General features: G+C 41.4%; 1 protein-coding gene across 1 annotated transcript; it reads left to right on the top strand.

Annotated features, from left to right (window-relative positions):
• The first annotated feature begins 114 nt into the window (after nt 1-114).
• slc38a6 (solute carrier family 38 member 6) lies at nt 115-12167 on the top strand. Its single transcript, XM_041061511.1, has 16 exons — nt 115-373; nt 2890-3020; nt 3121-3194; nt 3648-3700; nt 3835-3874; nt 5916-5994; nt 7950-8035; nt 8119-8177; nt 8262-8333; nt 8785-8841; nt 9290-9369; nt 9476-9576; nt 9692-9816; nt 10536-10680; nt 11005-11099; nt 11285-12167. Exons 1-16 carry the CDS (start codon nt 281-283, stop codon nt 11366-11368), a joined length of 1374 nt encoding a protein of 457 aa, XP_040917445.1. The 5' UTR covers nt 115-280; the 3' UTR covers nt 11369-12167.
• Nucleotides 12168-17150: the final 4983 nt, after the last annotated feature.

Genomic DNA, 17150 nt, shown 5'->3' with positions numbered 1-17150 from the left:
GACAGCTGACTGTTGATTGGTCGAACGGGTGGAGAGTCGATTCCTGATTGGTCGGTCTCCTCTCTTACGTTAAAAAGCGACGGAAAAGAGAGGCACGTGACGCGAGCGGACAACAACAACAGTCAGCAGCTGATGAGTTGATAAGAGAAGATTTAGAAGTGATTTAAGAGAAAATGGTCTCATAAAAACGTTGACTGGAGTGGTTGTGAAGTCTGACATTGCACGGCGCGGGTTTGTTTCGTGTAGTTTGTGGAGTGTGTTGAGTTTTCCGAAGTAGAAAATGAGTGTGAATGGAAATATAAACACTGATTTATACAGTGAGAGTATCGCCGGCGACACGGGAGGCAACGACACTACTCCTTTATTATCAAATGTAAGTATGAAAACGGCACCGTCACTTGTTTCACAGCCAAGAAACGCGTGCTTCAGTCTCAGTTTGTGAACTTTAGATAGTTTATGTAAACAGACAAAATGTTGGTTATGTCAGCAGTCACATGCTTGTTGTGAAATTTCCAGTTTCCTTTCGGTTTTCTCTGTAAGCACTGTCAGCACTTTAAAGGAAAGTCTACATTAACACAGTAGTTAAATTATGGCATTTAACTGATTATTTTCCACTGAGAATACACTGTTCTTTATGTTTATCTCTTATGCAAATAAAAATCAATTCTATGTGACATTTACAGAGTAGAATTTACTTTTACGGTTCTCTACATACCGTACTTAATATAGAGGGAAAGAAAACATTTCTTCAGTTCTACATTTTACACAGAAATAAAAAAAAAAATCCAAAATAGACATAAATGAAGTACAAAAGTAGTTGTAAAGATGTGTTTTATTTTATTTAATAAGGTAAAAGTGTGCATAAAACAAGTACTACTAATACTTGCTACAGTAAAATTAGAATTCTTATAAACACTTTATATTTGAAGAGGAACCACACTTATTGTTACCAGCTTTTGCTTATCATGATCAGTAGCACTCAGCTCATTAAAACAGTTATGTAATATGCTCTGTGGCTCTGGAGGCAGCTAAAAGCACACTATGGGACTTTTGTCCCTACTTGTACAATGTAAACTTCTTCTAATGTTACATTTCTACAGATGACATAACCTTGGTGTCCTCAGTGGTAGCTCTGATCTTTTCAAGGCATGTGTTGTTGGTGTCATTTTCGCTGACTGTGATACTTTTTGGAGTTGGTCCATTAAGCTTGTTCTAGTCATTGATTGTGTGATTTTTTTTTTTTTGTTTGAGATTCAAAAGGGCTTATTTGAATTTCAGTCATCTGGTTGGGTTTTGAAAATGTCTCCATTTTCCAATAAAGTTTCTATGTGTGCTGTTCAATCAGCTGTACAATCAGCTGTTCCATTATCCATCTGTGGAGTAGCCTCAGCATTTGACAGTGGCATGCAGTAATCTATTTCTCTTTGATGTTGAACAAAGGAGCAAATGGATGAGATTGAAGAAGTGAAGAAGAAGAGGAATGTGGATCAATGTAGTGTCTTTGCAGGATTCATCAGAATCAGAATCAGAATCAGGTTTATTGGCCAAGTTTGTACATACAAGTTTGTACATACAAACAAGGAATTTGACTCCGGTTTTTCTTCCTCTCCTGCGGTACAACAACAAAGACAACAACAACAACACACAACCGACGGAACACTAATGGTGCAAAAATGTGGGTGGTGCAATTTGTTCCAGAAACTAAAGATAACTATATAACTATTTACATATATATAAATATATATCCAGGCTATTGACAGAAATAGTGCAGGTTATAGTGCAAAAAAACAACAAAAAAAAAACAAACATAAAGACACGGTGAAATGAGGTAGTGGAAAAATGTGCAAATATGCTGAAGGAGGTAGTGGGGAAAGAAACAGTCACATGTTCATCAGAGCCACAGTAATGAACAGTCTGACACAGAGTAGATGGATGCCAGTAACCCCAATTCATAATAAGATTTATCAGGCAGTGTTATTCATATACTGCTTTCATGTCAGAAACACACTCACAGGAAGTGGAGACAGTAGAAACTGTTGTGCACTTTTTTGAATATTGAATGACACGGCTATGTCAAGTTACTTGATTAAACTACTCACGGTAACACGTTATCCAGATTGATCTTATCACCAATCTGAAACCAGTCACAAGACATCAAATAGAAAAGAAACCATGTGAGATGAGCAGTGGTTTATCTCTGTTATTGGTAGACTGATTGTGTCACCCAGCACTGTGCTGGACTGGTTACCCCCACTGTGACCCTCAACAGGAATAAGATGGTGAAAATACATCTGTATTAATGCATTAATTTGTTTTTGTCAACTTTATTTAACAGTCTCATTCTTAGTCTTTTCAAATGAATTTGATTTGCAGCATATGAGTTTTTTTTCCACAGCAGCCAGTCTATGTATTCATACATGTGGTGTCATAGTTTACTTCCTATCTATCAGTACTGTAACCCAGAGTGAATCAGATTCAGCAGCCCGCAGGTCAATCTGAGCTTGTTGTGACACTGACACTGGAGTTGCCACTCGTTCTCTCCAGGATATCCCCTATTAGAGAGGTCAAGCAGTTCGGGCAGCTCCCCTTATCCTGAGCTCAGGCAGCTGTCCCACAGCCAGCAGCTCAAATCCCACCCCATCCATTCCCATTTCCATTCCCTGATCCTACGTGCCACTGCAGTGTTGTTTCATGACATCCATCATCAGGGCTGGCCAGTTGTTCTTATTAGTGTCAGGTGCAATTCCCTTAAAGCTCTTACAAAAATAATCAGATTTATTCTGCTAGTCTTTGTCTTCACACTCACTGTTTTACCTCTTTATATTCAGTCTGTCTGTCTGTACAGCTGTTTTTTTATCTATCTGTGTTTTCTCTCTTCTGTGTGCCCAGGGATCAGTGCAGACCAGGGCCAGAGGAGCTTCCTTCGCCTCCTCTGTGTTTAACCTGATGAATGCCATCATGGGCAGCGGTATCCTGGGTCTAGCTTATGCTATGGCAAGCACTGGCATTGTTGGATTCTGGTAAGAATGCTCTTATTACAGCTTCTACCACAGAGCTGTTTAAACATCTGACAGCTTTCTAAACGAATCAGAAATAAATACATCTACCTTTCCTCTCTAGTATCCTGTTGCTACTAGTATCAAGCCTGGCAGCCTACTCTATACACCTCCTTCTGAAGCTATGTGACCAAACAGGTGAGAGGCTAACAATGGATACACAGTCTAACTTTAGATAAGCACATCCCCGTGGCTTGATCCAACAGGTTTTATCCAGATTTTTTTTTTACCCTAACCCTGGACTGTGCCCCTTACTTCACTCATTATTAAATCAGTGTGTAAGGAAGCCACCTGATTTGCTGTCTGTTTTAAGACCATGCTATCTGTTTGTCCCTTTGTTTTTTGTCTTTATTTACTTCCTAGTTGCATGTGGATCAGGTGATTTTTGAATAATGTTTGAAAAAGGGTCAAAAGAGGCATGAGATAATGAGATGAGATAAAAAGAGATAATGTTGACTGGTGGACTATGAATTACCACCCAATTTCTATTGAGAGTTTTGCAATGTTAGGGCCAGCCTATCCTGATTTTGTTTTTTTCTTTTAAATCTTTGATTAGGTGAGAATGTCTGATTGTTTTTGATTTGACCATAGGCATCAATTCATATGAAGACCTTGGAGGGAGAGCCTTGAAAAATCCAGGAAAAGTGAGTGTTGAGTTTTGGATTAGTGTTGAAGTTTACCTTGTCAAAAAAAGAAAAAGGCAAAGAATTCACACACTTGTGTTTTCAACATTGCAAGGAAACATTTTCACACTAACACTTTCAAAATTCTTTTTTAGTTTCTAGTTGGAGTTGCTATTCTTGTCCAAAATATTGGTGGTAAGTCAATTTTACTATTCAGTTACATACATTATTTCTGACATGTTGGACATAAACTGATTTTGTGGTTTTCAAAGAAGCAGAGTGGTGAAGAGGGTGCCGAGTGCTGCAGGGTCAGACTCTGGCCAGTTTTATTTTGGAGGTAGATAGTGCCTCCTACTGGAGATCTCATGGCTCTGTGCTGAGTTTTACTCCCTCCATGAGGCCATTATCTGGATTCCCTGATAACCTTTGACCCTGTAGCCGCTGTCCTCTCAGCCCCCTCCCCTGGGCCTGAAACCTGACTTTGCGTCTAATTGATCACTGATGGTAAACCCACTCCCACCATCTGAGTGTTGAGTAACCTAATGGGACCCCTCCTGTTATTTCCCCCACCCCCTTTACTTCTCTCTACTGCCATCTCCATCCGTCCCTCCGCCACAAACTGCGCTTCTCAGACAGTGGAGGACTGAGGTGGTAGCTCCTCTGCAGTCATTAGTGGCACGGCTGAGTGGATTATTGCCGTGCCCTCTGGTATGTTTGTGGTTTTCCCAGCATGGGGCAGTATGTGTGAGAGTGTGAGAGCCAGCACTCCAGCATGCATCTGTCTACACCCCGGGCCCCTTTTATAAGAGTGCAATTAGCCTCACTCTGGGTAAACATTCATCTGCACTGCCAAAGGCTGATGGGCCAATTGACCTTAATTACTGACCAGCCCAGGGCTCTCACAGCCTGCCTCTCCCCTCACTCTTAATGAAATGAAAGTGGCTCTGTCTTCTGTTGATCACACTCTCTCACTACTCGCTGACCACACACACAAGGTTTACATCAATTTTTCTTGAATTTTACATACAAGCTTATTATTAGGATCTGTTTTCTTACCACTTGGCCAATAACCCTTTTTAATCCCTTTTCTTCACTCAAGGGCCTTTTATTTTGTTTAGAGATGTAAGTATCTTCCCTTCAGGAATTCCTATGAAAGAGTTGTTGTACTTACAGTAACCAACTGCATGAAACTAAACCATTGCATCATGCCTGTTGTGTGATCCCTGTCAGTGTGTCTGTATGAGTTTGTGTGGTTGAAAAGATTTTTATGATTCGTTTAAATTGTTGGATGAACTTTTTGTGGGGGAACATTTTGGCTAAAACACTAAAGCAACTGCTGCCTCATAATATCCCATTATTGACAGCGCTTAGTGCTTATAAATGGCATTAGTTATTCTCAGAGTGAGTGTCCGTGTGTCTGTGTGGGCTGGAGGGTTATTGGAGGAATTTTCTTTTATAAACAAATACAGGATCTGAGGGATTATGGTCTAGGCTTATTTAACGGCTAGTGCAAGACCAGCCCAGGGGCAGTAAGGTCCCAGCTAACTCTGGCTATGCCTGGCTTCACAATTTTAAATCCCTTAGCATTATCTCCCTTTATGACTGACCACACACTGCCTCTGAATCCTTGTTTCGGACTAAACGTGTTCCCTTCTCCTGATGCAGTCTCTGTCTCCCCTTTCCCTTTTACCTCCTCCTGTTTTTGGGGCTGATATGACCCTCAGGAAGTGACCCCAATCCCTTCTCCCATTGGCTGCCTGAGCATCCAGGGAAGTATGTTGGAGCCTGTCAGATTCAGATAATATCCTGTTTCCTACTGAAATGGGGAAGGGGGAGAAATACCTGGATTAGCGTCAGAGATCATTATTGTTAGCATTCCTCTCCCCTCGCACTTCTCCATCCTGGCTGCTACTCCCAGTCTCCAGCAATTGGAAGATCTGCATAATGTCTGCTCCTCTGCACCAAGGGCTTTGCTGGTGAGCCCTTTGAGCTGCCTGCCCCACCCATCTGCATTAACTCAGAGCCGCGATACCCCCTCCACCCTGCCTTCCATTTCCTTGTGCTGGAAAACTCACCACCCTCACACAGCAATTTAAGATTGCTTGTGGCAGCATACAGTCAACTGCTGTGTTTATGATTTACTAGTTTGGTATGATTGTGTGCTTTTTTTTTCTTTTTTTGTTTGTTTGATTTGGAAAATACATTTTCTGAATCTTTTTTTCCTCCCTCCCCTCAGCCATGGCATCCTATTTGTTCATCCTGAAGTCAGAGCTTCCTGCAGCCATAAGCAGCTTGCTGAGCCCAGACTACACAGGGTGGGTATATACTTCAGCTCTGTGAGCTCCTTCACCAATAAAACATTTTGGTTCAAAAATCTGTCACAGCTGCGGGTTGAACCAAGCTATTCTTTAAAATTAACTTCACTAAGATAACGAATGAGTCATTCTTGTTCCCATGATGTTGTAGATTATACCTTTGGCCTTCAAGTAACCAAATTTGTCACTTCTGCACCACAAAGCTACACAAACTGGAATTAGTCAGGCAATGAGAAATGTATGAATAATGTGGTGGAAGAAGATCTTTCACCAAACCACAGTACACTACTAATACTGTGAGCTAATACTGTGTATCTGTGAGCAGTTGGAGGGAAACTTGTGCTCTGTGTTGTATAGCATGAAGCATGCCCAGAGGAAATGTATTTATGATAGAGAGCCATTCATCACCCTTCAGCAGCAGCCTGTGTCTTTCATTGGCCTACGTGGACGAGCCCTCACAGTGAAGTCCACGGCCAAGAATGTAACTTCTATCACTTTATTATTGGCCACACTGGTTTAAGCAAGAGTTGTAGCTGCTCTCGGCACAATCCGTCAACATCAGAATCTTCCACACACAGCTGCTTTGTATTAGTGCTCTCCCTTCACCCCCAAATCTCTCGCACATGTTCCCCCGGAATCAGACTGATACAAGGGGATATCAGTTTTGCCATTCTAATTACAGCTCACTGCTGAGGGAAACAAAACATTTCTGTTAATGAGTGGCTTTGGGATGTTAACAGACACACACTCAATTCCATCAAAGCCTAAATAAATGAGTTGTTTTATATTAAAACGCGTCTCTTTTTTCTGGATCATTTATCATAATACGGCAGAGCGAAAACACAGTTGTGCTCAGCCTTTTTACTCTTCGCCTGCTCTAACAGAGTGTATCTCCTGTTTAAATGTCTCCAGTCCTGTTTAAGTTTAGTAAATTTGTGCTTCATTGGCCAGATTTATACTGATCTTCAACACTATCTGGAGATTGACTCTTTGGCAGTTGTAGTCCAGCCTTAACTGAGAGCTGTCCTGTATCTTGTTATACCGTGAAATGTTCCATGTTTCATGGGTCTTCTAGGTATCCTGCGCCTTTGCAGTAAGCCTCGAGCCTCCTGAGAATGGATCCTAATGGTGGGGGAGATTTTTTTTTTACATCCCTGTATCTGCATAACAGTCTGTAAAAGTGGAGAAGGGGGTTAGCTAAGCTGCTGTCGAGTGCTTCAGCTAAACATAGGTTAGAGTACAAGCGATTGGACAAGAGAAAGTCGAGGTCAGAGCAGAGGTCTCCCTGACATCCAGTTACAGGGAAGAAATGGTGTAGACGCAGAGACAAATCCATCAGCGCCTATGGAAACGCCACAGCTGTGAAACTGCCAAACAGGGGTCAGTGGGTGTTGATGTGGTCAGAGCAGGTGCTGCTGACTGTGGGAGCCCCATAAAGAGTGGTGGAGCCAGTCCCCCATGACCCCACGCTGCGGTCCAATATACAGCAGCGCCAGGCAGCACCCTTCCCACTCGACCCCGACCCCAGCGGAGCCGGCATGCCTTCCACATGTGTCACCTCGAGCGCTGCCCCTCCTCCTCCTTTTCTAGCTCCCCAATCCTGAATAAACCACCGAGGCTATCCCTCAGCAAAGGAAAATATTATTCCCCCTCTCCAAAAACCCGGCAAGTGAAATGTGGTCTCATCTGACAGAGCGACACAACGTTTGCATGTGAATTACATAATTGTTATGGTTTTGCGAGAGCTAAAGCCCTTAATTCGTACCACATGATGAATCTGTCGCTCTGTATTTGAGCACGAAATGGAGACAAATTTCCAGAGCCGGTCCATTTTAAGGAACCCAAGACTCATCTCTGCCGTCCCTGACGTTTCACAACCAGGGAGGCAGTGATGAGAGATGTGGCTTAATTCAACATTGGCCTTTAATAGTTCATGTCCTCTCTTTGATCTCCAGAAATGCCTGGTACAATGATGGCAAGTTGCTTCTGATCCTGGTCACGCTCTGTGTTGTTCTACCTTTGGCAATATTGCCAAAAATTGGTAAGTTGGTCAAATAGCATCTTGATTTGCTGCCCTTATTGATTCAAACTATTGTTTTTTACCATACATGTCTCTTGGGATAGGCTTCCTGGGATACACCAGTAGCCTTGCTTTCTTCTTCATGCTGTACTTTGCTGTTGTGGTGAGATTTAATATTCCCCTCCAAATTTTTATTTTATTTTATTTAGCTCTTTTGTTATTGACTGTTGTGCTGTCTTGTCTCCAGGTTGTGGTCAAGAAATGGTCCATCCCCTGCCCACTGCCTCACAATGTAACTACACTTCCAGGAACCTTCCAGGTAACAACAACCCCCATTTCTTTCTTTACTAGTCCACGTGCACACAAACACACATACGTAAGATACCACAGGTCTGAGGTAGGTAGTCTGGAGCAGTCGGTCACGGCCACAGGATTAGGAGGAAAACCCAGGGGATTGAGTTTACTGATTGGGTTGGCTCTGGCTGATGAGGACCAGAGAAGGCTGCAGAGAACCGTATATGGTGAATGGTGCCAGTCCTGAGGGGAAGGAAGTTCAGGTGACCTTGCCTGAGCCTGGAAATGAACTCTGATCTTTAGGAATTATACAGACCATACTATAAATTAACCCATACCAGATCTGAAGTTAGTGGGTTGTTTTCCTTTTCGCTCTAAAGCCAGGAGCTTAGCTGTATGTTCCATTTTCAGCAGCACTGCAGAAGTCATCTCCTCTCAGAAATAACATGCTCACTCTTCTCTCCTTCTTTCTCCAGATATCAAATTCCTCTGACTCAGAGTGCACGCCCAAACTCTTTGTCATCTCCAGCAAGGTACGTATACGAAACCAATATTTTCTCTACGCTGCACATGCAGAAACTGGGAGGTGGCAATGACAGGCTGCTGAAAGTGGGTCTGCTGCAGTTGTTTGACTCTGGTGACAAGTCACACTCTTTACCTATGAAGGATGGGCTGCATATGTAAGGAGCTCAAGTGCACTGTGCAGCTGCCACTCACATGTATGTTAGACATGAAGGCCAAACGTACATGTGGCATGCAGAATTTCACGAGCTTGAAGATTACACTTGTGTGGTATTTAGAGATGCCTAGTTTCATTCATGTGAGCACATTTTTTTTCAGGAAAGCTCACGCTCCGCAGCCCAGATGGCAATTACTACTACACAAACCATACCTTGACCCACCTGCCCCCTCGCTTCTGTGTAACAGTGTAAGCTGATAATTTGTTAATGACGGCTGTGCTCTGACTGATGTGTGTTGCAGAGTGCTTACGCCATCCCCACCATGGCCTTCTCCTTTCTGTGCCACACAGCTATCCTGCCAATCTACTGTGAACTGGAACGGTCAGCTGCTTTACTTTTATTTCCACTGTTTAATTGAACTCTCTGAAAGTATTGTTCAACATCTGTTATGATCATGTTAAATGATTATCTCCTTGTGTTTTTCAAGGCCTACTAAGGCCAGGATGCAGAATGTTACAAATACCAGTATTAGCCTCAGCTTCCTGCTTTACCTCATTTCTGCACTGTTTGGCTACCTCACCTTCTATGGTAAGCCTGCAAGGACACACATCATTGAGTTAAAGATACTATTGTAGCTACTTTTCAGAACCCGTCATATCTGTTCACATTGTACACTCGCTCTGTTCCCGTCTCCTGCGCGCAGCTCACGTGGACTCTGAGCTGTTGCTTGGCTACGATGCATACATGCCACGGGACATCATGGTGATAACAGTTCGACTGGCCATCCTCCTTTCTGTGTTGCTAACTGTACCACTCATTCACTTCCCTGTGAGTAGACTGACTCCATAATATTCTTTTTATACAATCAAAACCTAGCAAAAGGTATCCCAGCTTGCTTTTTCCTCTTTTTGGATTGTTAATTTAAATCTATGAAAGTATATAAAAACAATAAATGGCTCATGGTGTTTTCACAAACCTGTAATATTTATAACACAGTTTTAAAACATAAAGTTTTATTTGGTTCTTTGCTTTGTTTTTCTTAAGTCACCGCTTTACTATTATTCACTTGATTTTGTATGGTTGTATCTCAGCTTTTTTACACTTATTATTAAGGTTATCACTTAAAAAGAATGTTATCAATTATTCTACGAGTTTTTTTTTTCAAGGAATGTAAAACAACTGCAACTAGAAAATAATTTTATGTATTTTTAATATTTTGCATTTCTTAAAAAAGCAGACCAATCCTTTGACCGCTACCAACAAGTTGAAGCAATATGTAACATGAAACAAATGGTTAATAATACACTATAATGTGTTAGTGGCTGTGAACAGCTATAAGTGTTTATTGATGTATTAGTCAACAACTAAAACCCCTCTTGTGGGTCCCCATAAGTTTAGGCAGATAAATTTAGGCAGATGAATTATAATTTGGGAAAACATAGGTGTAATGATATCAAGTATGTCTTCAGATGATAAGTAAATAACATAGCACATCTTCAGTGAGTTTATTTGAATTTAAATGAGCTTTATTTGTGTGGATGCTCCAGGCCCGTAAGGCTTTGATCCTGTTGCTATGTGGAGGGCGCCCCTTCTCCTGGCTGATCCACATTATTGTAACACTAACCATCCTGGGTGTGGTGCTGGTGCTGGCCATCTTTGTCCCTGATATCAGAAATGTCTTTGGAGTAGTGGGTATGTGATTTTTTTTTTAAATATGCAAAAAGATATTGCGAGATATTATGGTCTTTATAAATCATAAAAGTCTTAAAATCATTTGCTAAATGTGAACTTTAAATATTCAGATCTGTTTCTGCAAACAGCAGGCAATAAAAACAGCCAAGATCTCAGCAAAGATGTCAATATTCCACAATTATTGATCGTGGTGGCTAAAATCACAGTATCTGTTCATACATAATTAATGGTGCAGTCTTGCTGAAAAGGTTTTTGAAGCCGCTGTCATCAGACACGGAGCATGTTGTCTGTGCAGTTCAAAGGCTTTTCCTGTTTCTTCTCCAGGATCTACAACATCCAGCTGTCTGTTGTTTGTTTTCCCCGGCATCTTCTACCTTAAGATCAGCAGGCAACCCCTCAGGTCCTTTGACTCCATTGGGGTAAATACACACTTAATATACAGAACAGTATATCTTATATACTGTTGAGATCAAGCTACAAAATCACATTGAGCCCAATTAGTCACTGACCACAGCACTTACATTCTTTGTCATTTGCAAAATTTTAAGCATTTCCCTTTAGGTGATGATGCAAACTGTTTTGTGTGTGCTCTTTATGTTTCCAGGCTGTACTCCTGGTGATTTTGGGCTTTACTATGGGAGTCATCAGCTTCTCTGTCATCGTCATTACATGGGTACAGAGCTCCTAACCCCCACTCGCTTTTATAAGTCAAGCACAAGAGCAAAGAAGGGGGAAAGCGTGCCAAAGAAACTGAATACTGGCTAAATAAAGGGAACAGACAGATGCTTATCAGCATCACCTCAGGCAGATTATTTATGGTAAAATTGTTCTCAACACTATACTAGTGTTTTTTTCCCCAGTACATTCTAAAACAAACCCTTTACATAGGAGCCAAAACAAAACAGGGACTTTTCATGTTCTCCTTACTAATTTTTACAGGTGTTTTCTAAATGCTGACTTTTAGACTATTCCCAATTCAGGGCGATGTTTGTATTTTTAATGTGGGTGAAACAAAAGGTAAGTGAGGGTTTCTGTATCAGAAGAATACAGGAAAGTGTCAAGCAAGTTTATTTCATGTACTGTTTTTTTATGGTCTAACAGCCATTGTGTTGTTCTGTGTGGATGGTCATGCACCTTATGTTTACAATCTGCCACATATATTTAAAAAAGGCTATTGACCAAGTCTGAACCATAAATGTTCATTCCATGATTAATGGTCCAGTGTTTTTATTTTATTCACTTTACTGTTTTTGGAATTTTCTTTTATGCTTTTTGTTTTTATATTTTAATCCAAGTATTGATTTGCCACTCCACTAATAGTCCAAACCTCAGGTTTAAATGATTCTGCTGCTGCTCTGTGTGCTTTAATGAATGTGCTTTTGTTTGGACTAGTTAATTACAATGTACTCCATGTGGTTATAATGTAAAATAATATAATGTTATTCTTCAAATTATTGGCATTTAATTAAAGGGAAATTGTTTATGCACTGACATGTCAACTTGCTCATTTAACCACGAAAATGTCTTTGTCAGTATTGTGGAAAACTCATCAGTCTATCATGTCACATTCATGGCTGTATATTTGATTGACAGGCGCAGTATTGACACTGAGACCCACTCTTCAGCGTTGTGATGTGAGTTCAGCCTGTAGCTAATGAAAGCCACATGCCTGGTACGTTTCTAATCATGATGCTGTTTAGATTGTCTCCATGCTGCCTCTGGACCTGCGGCCACCCGACTGCTGCTTTTAATCTAAGGAATTAGGCAGACTGGCCCACCGCCCATCCAGAAAGAGGTGGCTGCCCACTCTTCACGCCCCCTTAAAGGAGGTTCCCCAGTGCAGGAAATATCCCCAGCCTCCATCCACTGCTCTGAAGGACACTCCTATGAATCAAGTACAGCACAACTACCATCAACCCCGAATATGTAAGTTGGTTTAGTAGCTAGTGGTAGAAGATGCATTAAGATACTTTACTGAAGTACCAATACAGCCATGTAAAAATACTCAATTACAGGTCCTGCCTTCAGCAAAATTTGTGTATTGTGTAAAGTGTAATATTTATATTTATAGTTATTTATTATATATAATATTATTAGATTGTTAATGCATGAAAAAGCATATAAGTGGAATGTTCCTGTTGTAGTTGGTCGAAGTGGCTAGTTCTAACTTCTTTACACAGCCTACAGTTAGATAGTTTGGTAGTTCCCTCTCAAGGCTCAGCCCCTAGGTTGGGAACCCTTGGGCCTCAAGATAAATCTGAAGGGTCATGAGATGATTAATGGGGTAGGAGCAATGAACAAACAATGTTCTGCTACACACATTTATATTATTGTTTCTTTTACTTTCCTTGTTGTTTTGTGAAATTTTTGGTCATTTTGGAACTCAAACTGATAATTATTTAAATGAAACCATCTGAGAGAGGGTAATGTGTCTTTGGTAGAAATGCAAAGAACATCAGTACTTCCAGTAACCACCATCAGCCATCTGTCACCATATTCGTCAAAACACAAGCTCTTTCAGGAATAAAATAACCTTTGATGCTCCCATACATGCTATTTCCTATGGGAACCACTGAGCTAAACCCATATGCAGCACAAGATTACCACCTAGTGTCAGAATGTGTTCACAGCAGTCCATGTTATCCTCATTTCATTGACATTCCTCCTTTGGTTTATGAAAGCCTAACTAGGAAGAGATAACCAGATGCTCCAGTTTTCTCCCAGTTTTATCATGTGTTGGAAACATGCACGTTAACACAGAGCAGAGCTGTTTTTATGGAGGTCTGACTGGGGCATGAGTCCTCGGTCCGGGGTGGGAGTGTTTTTGTTTAGTTAAACTCACTCACACCCTGGGCCCATGTCCAGCAGTATGACAACACCATCTCCCAGGGTTAAAGGATGGAAAGAGGCGGAGGAATGATGGTGGGCTGAAATTAAACCCCTGTTGGCAGCCTCTGCTCTTGTATTGTTTTAAGAGGTGTTGGCTGTGTTCTTTGAAAATTGTTTTCTGTTGTTGGAAATCAGAATTTTTTTGGGTAACAGCTGGGTCTAATCCCAGTGTCCATAGTTTTACCTTTGACACAGTTTGATATGTTGTTTGGTGACACCATCTTACTTGTACTTGCAATTGAAATGCATGAAAGCTATTTACCCAGCAAACAGTTGAAATAAAAAGTCGGCAACTGTGTAGTAGTTGAAACATTTAAAGCAATGGATAAATAGTGGAAATAGTTACTTAGGCTAATGGATAAACAGCTAAAATATTAACCTAAAAGTAGGCTAGTGAATGAAGAGTTGAAATAGTTATGTTAGCTAAAAGTAATGAATAAATAGTTGAAATAGCTGAAAGGAGGCCAAAGGACAAACCGCTGAAATTGTTACATTACCCTGTAGTAGGCCAAATGAATAGACAGTTGAAATAGCTAAAAGTATGTTTATGAATCAGTGCTTGAAATAGCAAACTAAAAGTAGTAAATGTAATTAAGAAATAATTAAGAAAAAGGTATTGAAGAAACAGTTAAATAGCCTAAAGTAATGTATAGTAAATCTCCTTGCCTCTGTCACTCCAAGTGGTACTAATATAAACTTGATCAACCCAAACAGTAAAAATTCAACTGTATGGAAAATGAATAATAGCTGTATCAATTAATTAATAGAGTCTGCTAACATCCAGTGTATGATCCATTCATAAGAAAATGTTAAGAATTTGACAGTTGGCATTGATGAAGGGGTACTTGGGCTCATCTGACAGAAATGTAGGCCTGACAAAAAAACAAACCAACAAAAAAAAACTGAGAGCCACTGGATTAAATCATCTGCAGAAAGCATCCAACAGTCTAAATTGTTCAGTTGGACTTGGCGGTAAAGTGGTGTAGCCCTTTACAAATTAGTATTGGCAGAAAGTGGAGTCAGTGCAGTATTCCACTTCCACTTCCTGTTTGTGTTTCAAGAACAACATCATATCAACATGCCTTCACAGGTAATGGACATCAGAAACTGTAGCAGAGCTGAGAACAGGCACAACATCTGCTTTCTGTTTACCCGCATAATCTTGTTCAACAGGCATTCCTGGCTGAAAGGTGCTTCAAGGGTCTTTTCACATAAGCCTTTTAATGCTGGTTGGCATGATGAGTGGTTTTCCTTGTTAGTCATGGTGGCGGACTGCATCTCAGCAAAAGCCATCGATACGCAAGTGTCATCACTGATGAAGTGCTCTCTCTAATTTTTCTTCTCTCCTTCCATTCTCTCTGTTCCCTCCGTCTACCATCGCTCCATGCTGCTTTTCTGCTTTTAATCGATTTCCATGCTCTATCAGTAAACATGCTCTTTGTACCACAGTAAGAGCATTCCTTGCTCTTGCTTTGAGGACTCTTTTTGAGACAGCAAATGCTCTGGTCACAGTAGATTTTACTCTTTTTACACTCAGATTTCTTTGTGCTTCTGGAGAAATAGTATTGACAAAAGGCCGACAACTGAGAAAAGTATAGACATCCTATTAAGGCACTTTCAGCTAACAAAGCATAATTGCAACACGAAGGAAGCAGCATTATCTCATACAACAGCTTCTCAACAGGCTGTGTTTAGCTTCATTGGTCTTTATGTATAACATCACAAGTCTTGATGGTATTGTCATCTGCTTCTGCTTATTCTCCAGTGTGTCGAGAAGACGAGAAGACGAGTGACGTCCCTCACCTTACTTCCATTTCGAATGTCAGAGAATCATGGTTCACACAAAGATGTCTTTCACGAAAACTACTGAAAACTCTAGTGCTAAACAACTGTGTGCAGCAAAAAAATAAGAAGTTGCTGTCTTGAATAGGGACTTTTGAAACAGCATGCAGGGAAAGAATTGCCTGTCACACTCATCACCTGTCAGTCCACAATCTGGCTCAACACAATAGCAGCAACACAATGATAAGAAAAAGAGGTTTGACTCCAAGATTGCTGTCACCACAGTCACCAAGACATAATAAACGTTGGAGACAGAATGAGAGACATTTTATATTGTCAGCACAGAAATCAAGGTCAAGAGTGAAATACGCCTTTTATAAAATAAACAAGGTGGATGTTTCATGATGTTTTAAAAAGTATAGCAGAGCTTAGTTATTTGGCAGATGATGAGCAGGGTTTGAGAGGCAGGAAGGGTACTGATGGAGGCCCAGTGGTCAGCGGCACAGTATGAGGTTCAGTCTGTGTTGTTGGGGTGGTGAGTGGGGGGTGAGCTCGTCCCTCTGCGATCCCATCAGCCCTGGGCTGAGCTCTTAATGCGGCTCTGACGCCTCACTGGCGCTGGGGCCACGCTGCCTCACATCTGGAGCCAATTACCCTGGAGGGGCTGTGACAGAGTCCCCCACCACCCTCCATGCTCTGCTCCACTGTCCAACACAGCTCCGACCACTCTCACAGTTACATTCCTCCAGTTTTCACAACATCATGCTTTATTTTTGTCGGCCCCTCTTTCCCCTTCTTTCCTCCTCGTGCCTTACAGAAAAACACATCCTCCAAACTCACCAGGATTGTTCTGCTTTTTTCCCCATCTAATCAGCTGATAATGAAGAGGATCAGGCTGTAATTATGGCTTAGGAGTTTAAAACACAGACCATGTAATCTTAGGGTTCCTCCGTTCAAATCTGGCTCAGGACCTATGTTGCATGCTCTCATGTCCTGTTGGCTCTAATAAAGGCAAAAATGGACAAGAACACAGTTTTTAAGAATAGTGTCATCAATGAAACATGACACAAAAACATTTGGCCTTACCACTACATCCTGTTTCATCTCTGCAGAACAGTGCCATCCTAAGTCATGTTTTCCTGTGGTAGAGCACTGGCAGTAAACACCACTTGTGAATAAAGCATGTTTAGTACCAAATCAGCTTTTACAGGTGTGATTTATGGAGTGCCTTGGCTTTCATGCACTACAGCCCCTCAGATATGTGTGTGTGTCTGTGTTTGCATGTGTGGCTCAATGCAGGATATATGTTTCTATACAGCCTTACCTGAGGAGAGTTTGGGGTCTCGTGACTATAGAATGGGGGTTAGTTCTGGTGCTTGGACCCAGTGACTGATGGATGTAATTGAGGTTTCGGTGGTGCAGGAGGTGTGGTGGGGATGTATACTGGCCCCGTAGGATTTCTCTCACCGGGGTCAAAGGAGTTGGGAACGGTTTTTGCCGTATCTTGGCCATACTCTCCTTATTCCCCACTGCCCTGTTTGGTACCAATGCTATGGTTCATTAGCTGCAGCTATAGGGTGTACCTGGGCAGGGAGCCAGAGGATTGAGCTGTCCTGGGTTACATGGACATAAATGTGTGTAGGCTCTGAAGTGAATGTGGAAACTCTACAGGTGGATGAAATTAGGTCGTTTACAAGGAATCAGTCTGCTCTGAAATATGGGAAGCTTTTGGTAGCTGGCCTTGTGCTTTTGTGCAATAAAATTTTGGCATGTTGAGGAGATACATCAGAAGCATTGTA

The sequence above is a fragment of the Toxotes jaculatrix genome, chromosome 17 (assembly GCF_017976425.1).
Source record: "Toxotes jaculatrix isolate fToxJac2 chromosome 17, fToxJac2.pri, whole genome shotgun sequence".
Lineage (NCBI taxonomy): Eukaryota > Metazoa > Chordata > Actinopteri > Toxotidae > Toxotes > Toxotes jaculatrix.
The sequence above is the reverse complement of the archived record's forward strand: the minus strand, read 5'-3'. Positions and strand labels throughout refer to the sequence as shown.

Coding starts and splice junctions, on each gene's coding strand:
- slc38a6 (XM_041061511.1), top strand. CDS start 281: ATGAGTGTGAATGGAAATATAAACACTGATTTATACAGTGAGAGTATC. Junction 8,178..8,261: donor TGCTGTACTTTGCTGTTGTG/GTGAGATTTAAT, acceptor TCTTGTCTCCAG/GTTGTGGTCAAGAAATGGTC. Junction 8,842..9,289: donor TCTTTGTCATCTCCAGCAAG/GTACGTATACGA, acceptor TGTGTGTTGCAG/AGTGCTTACGCCATCCCCAC.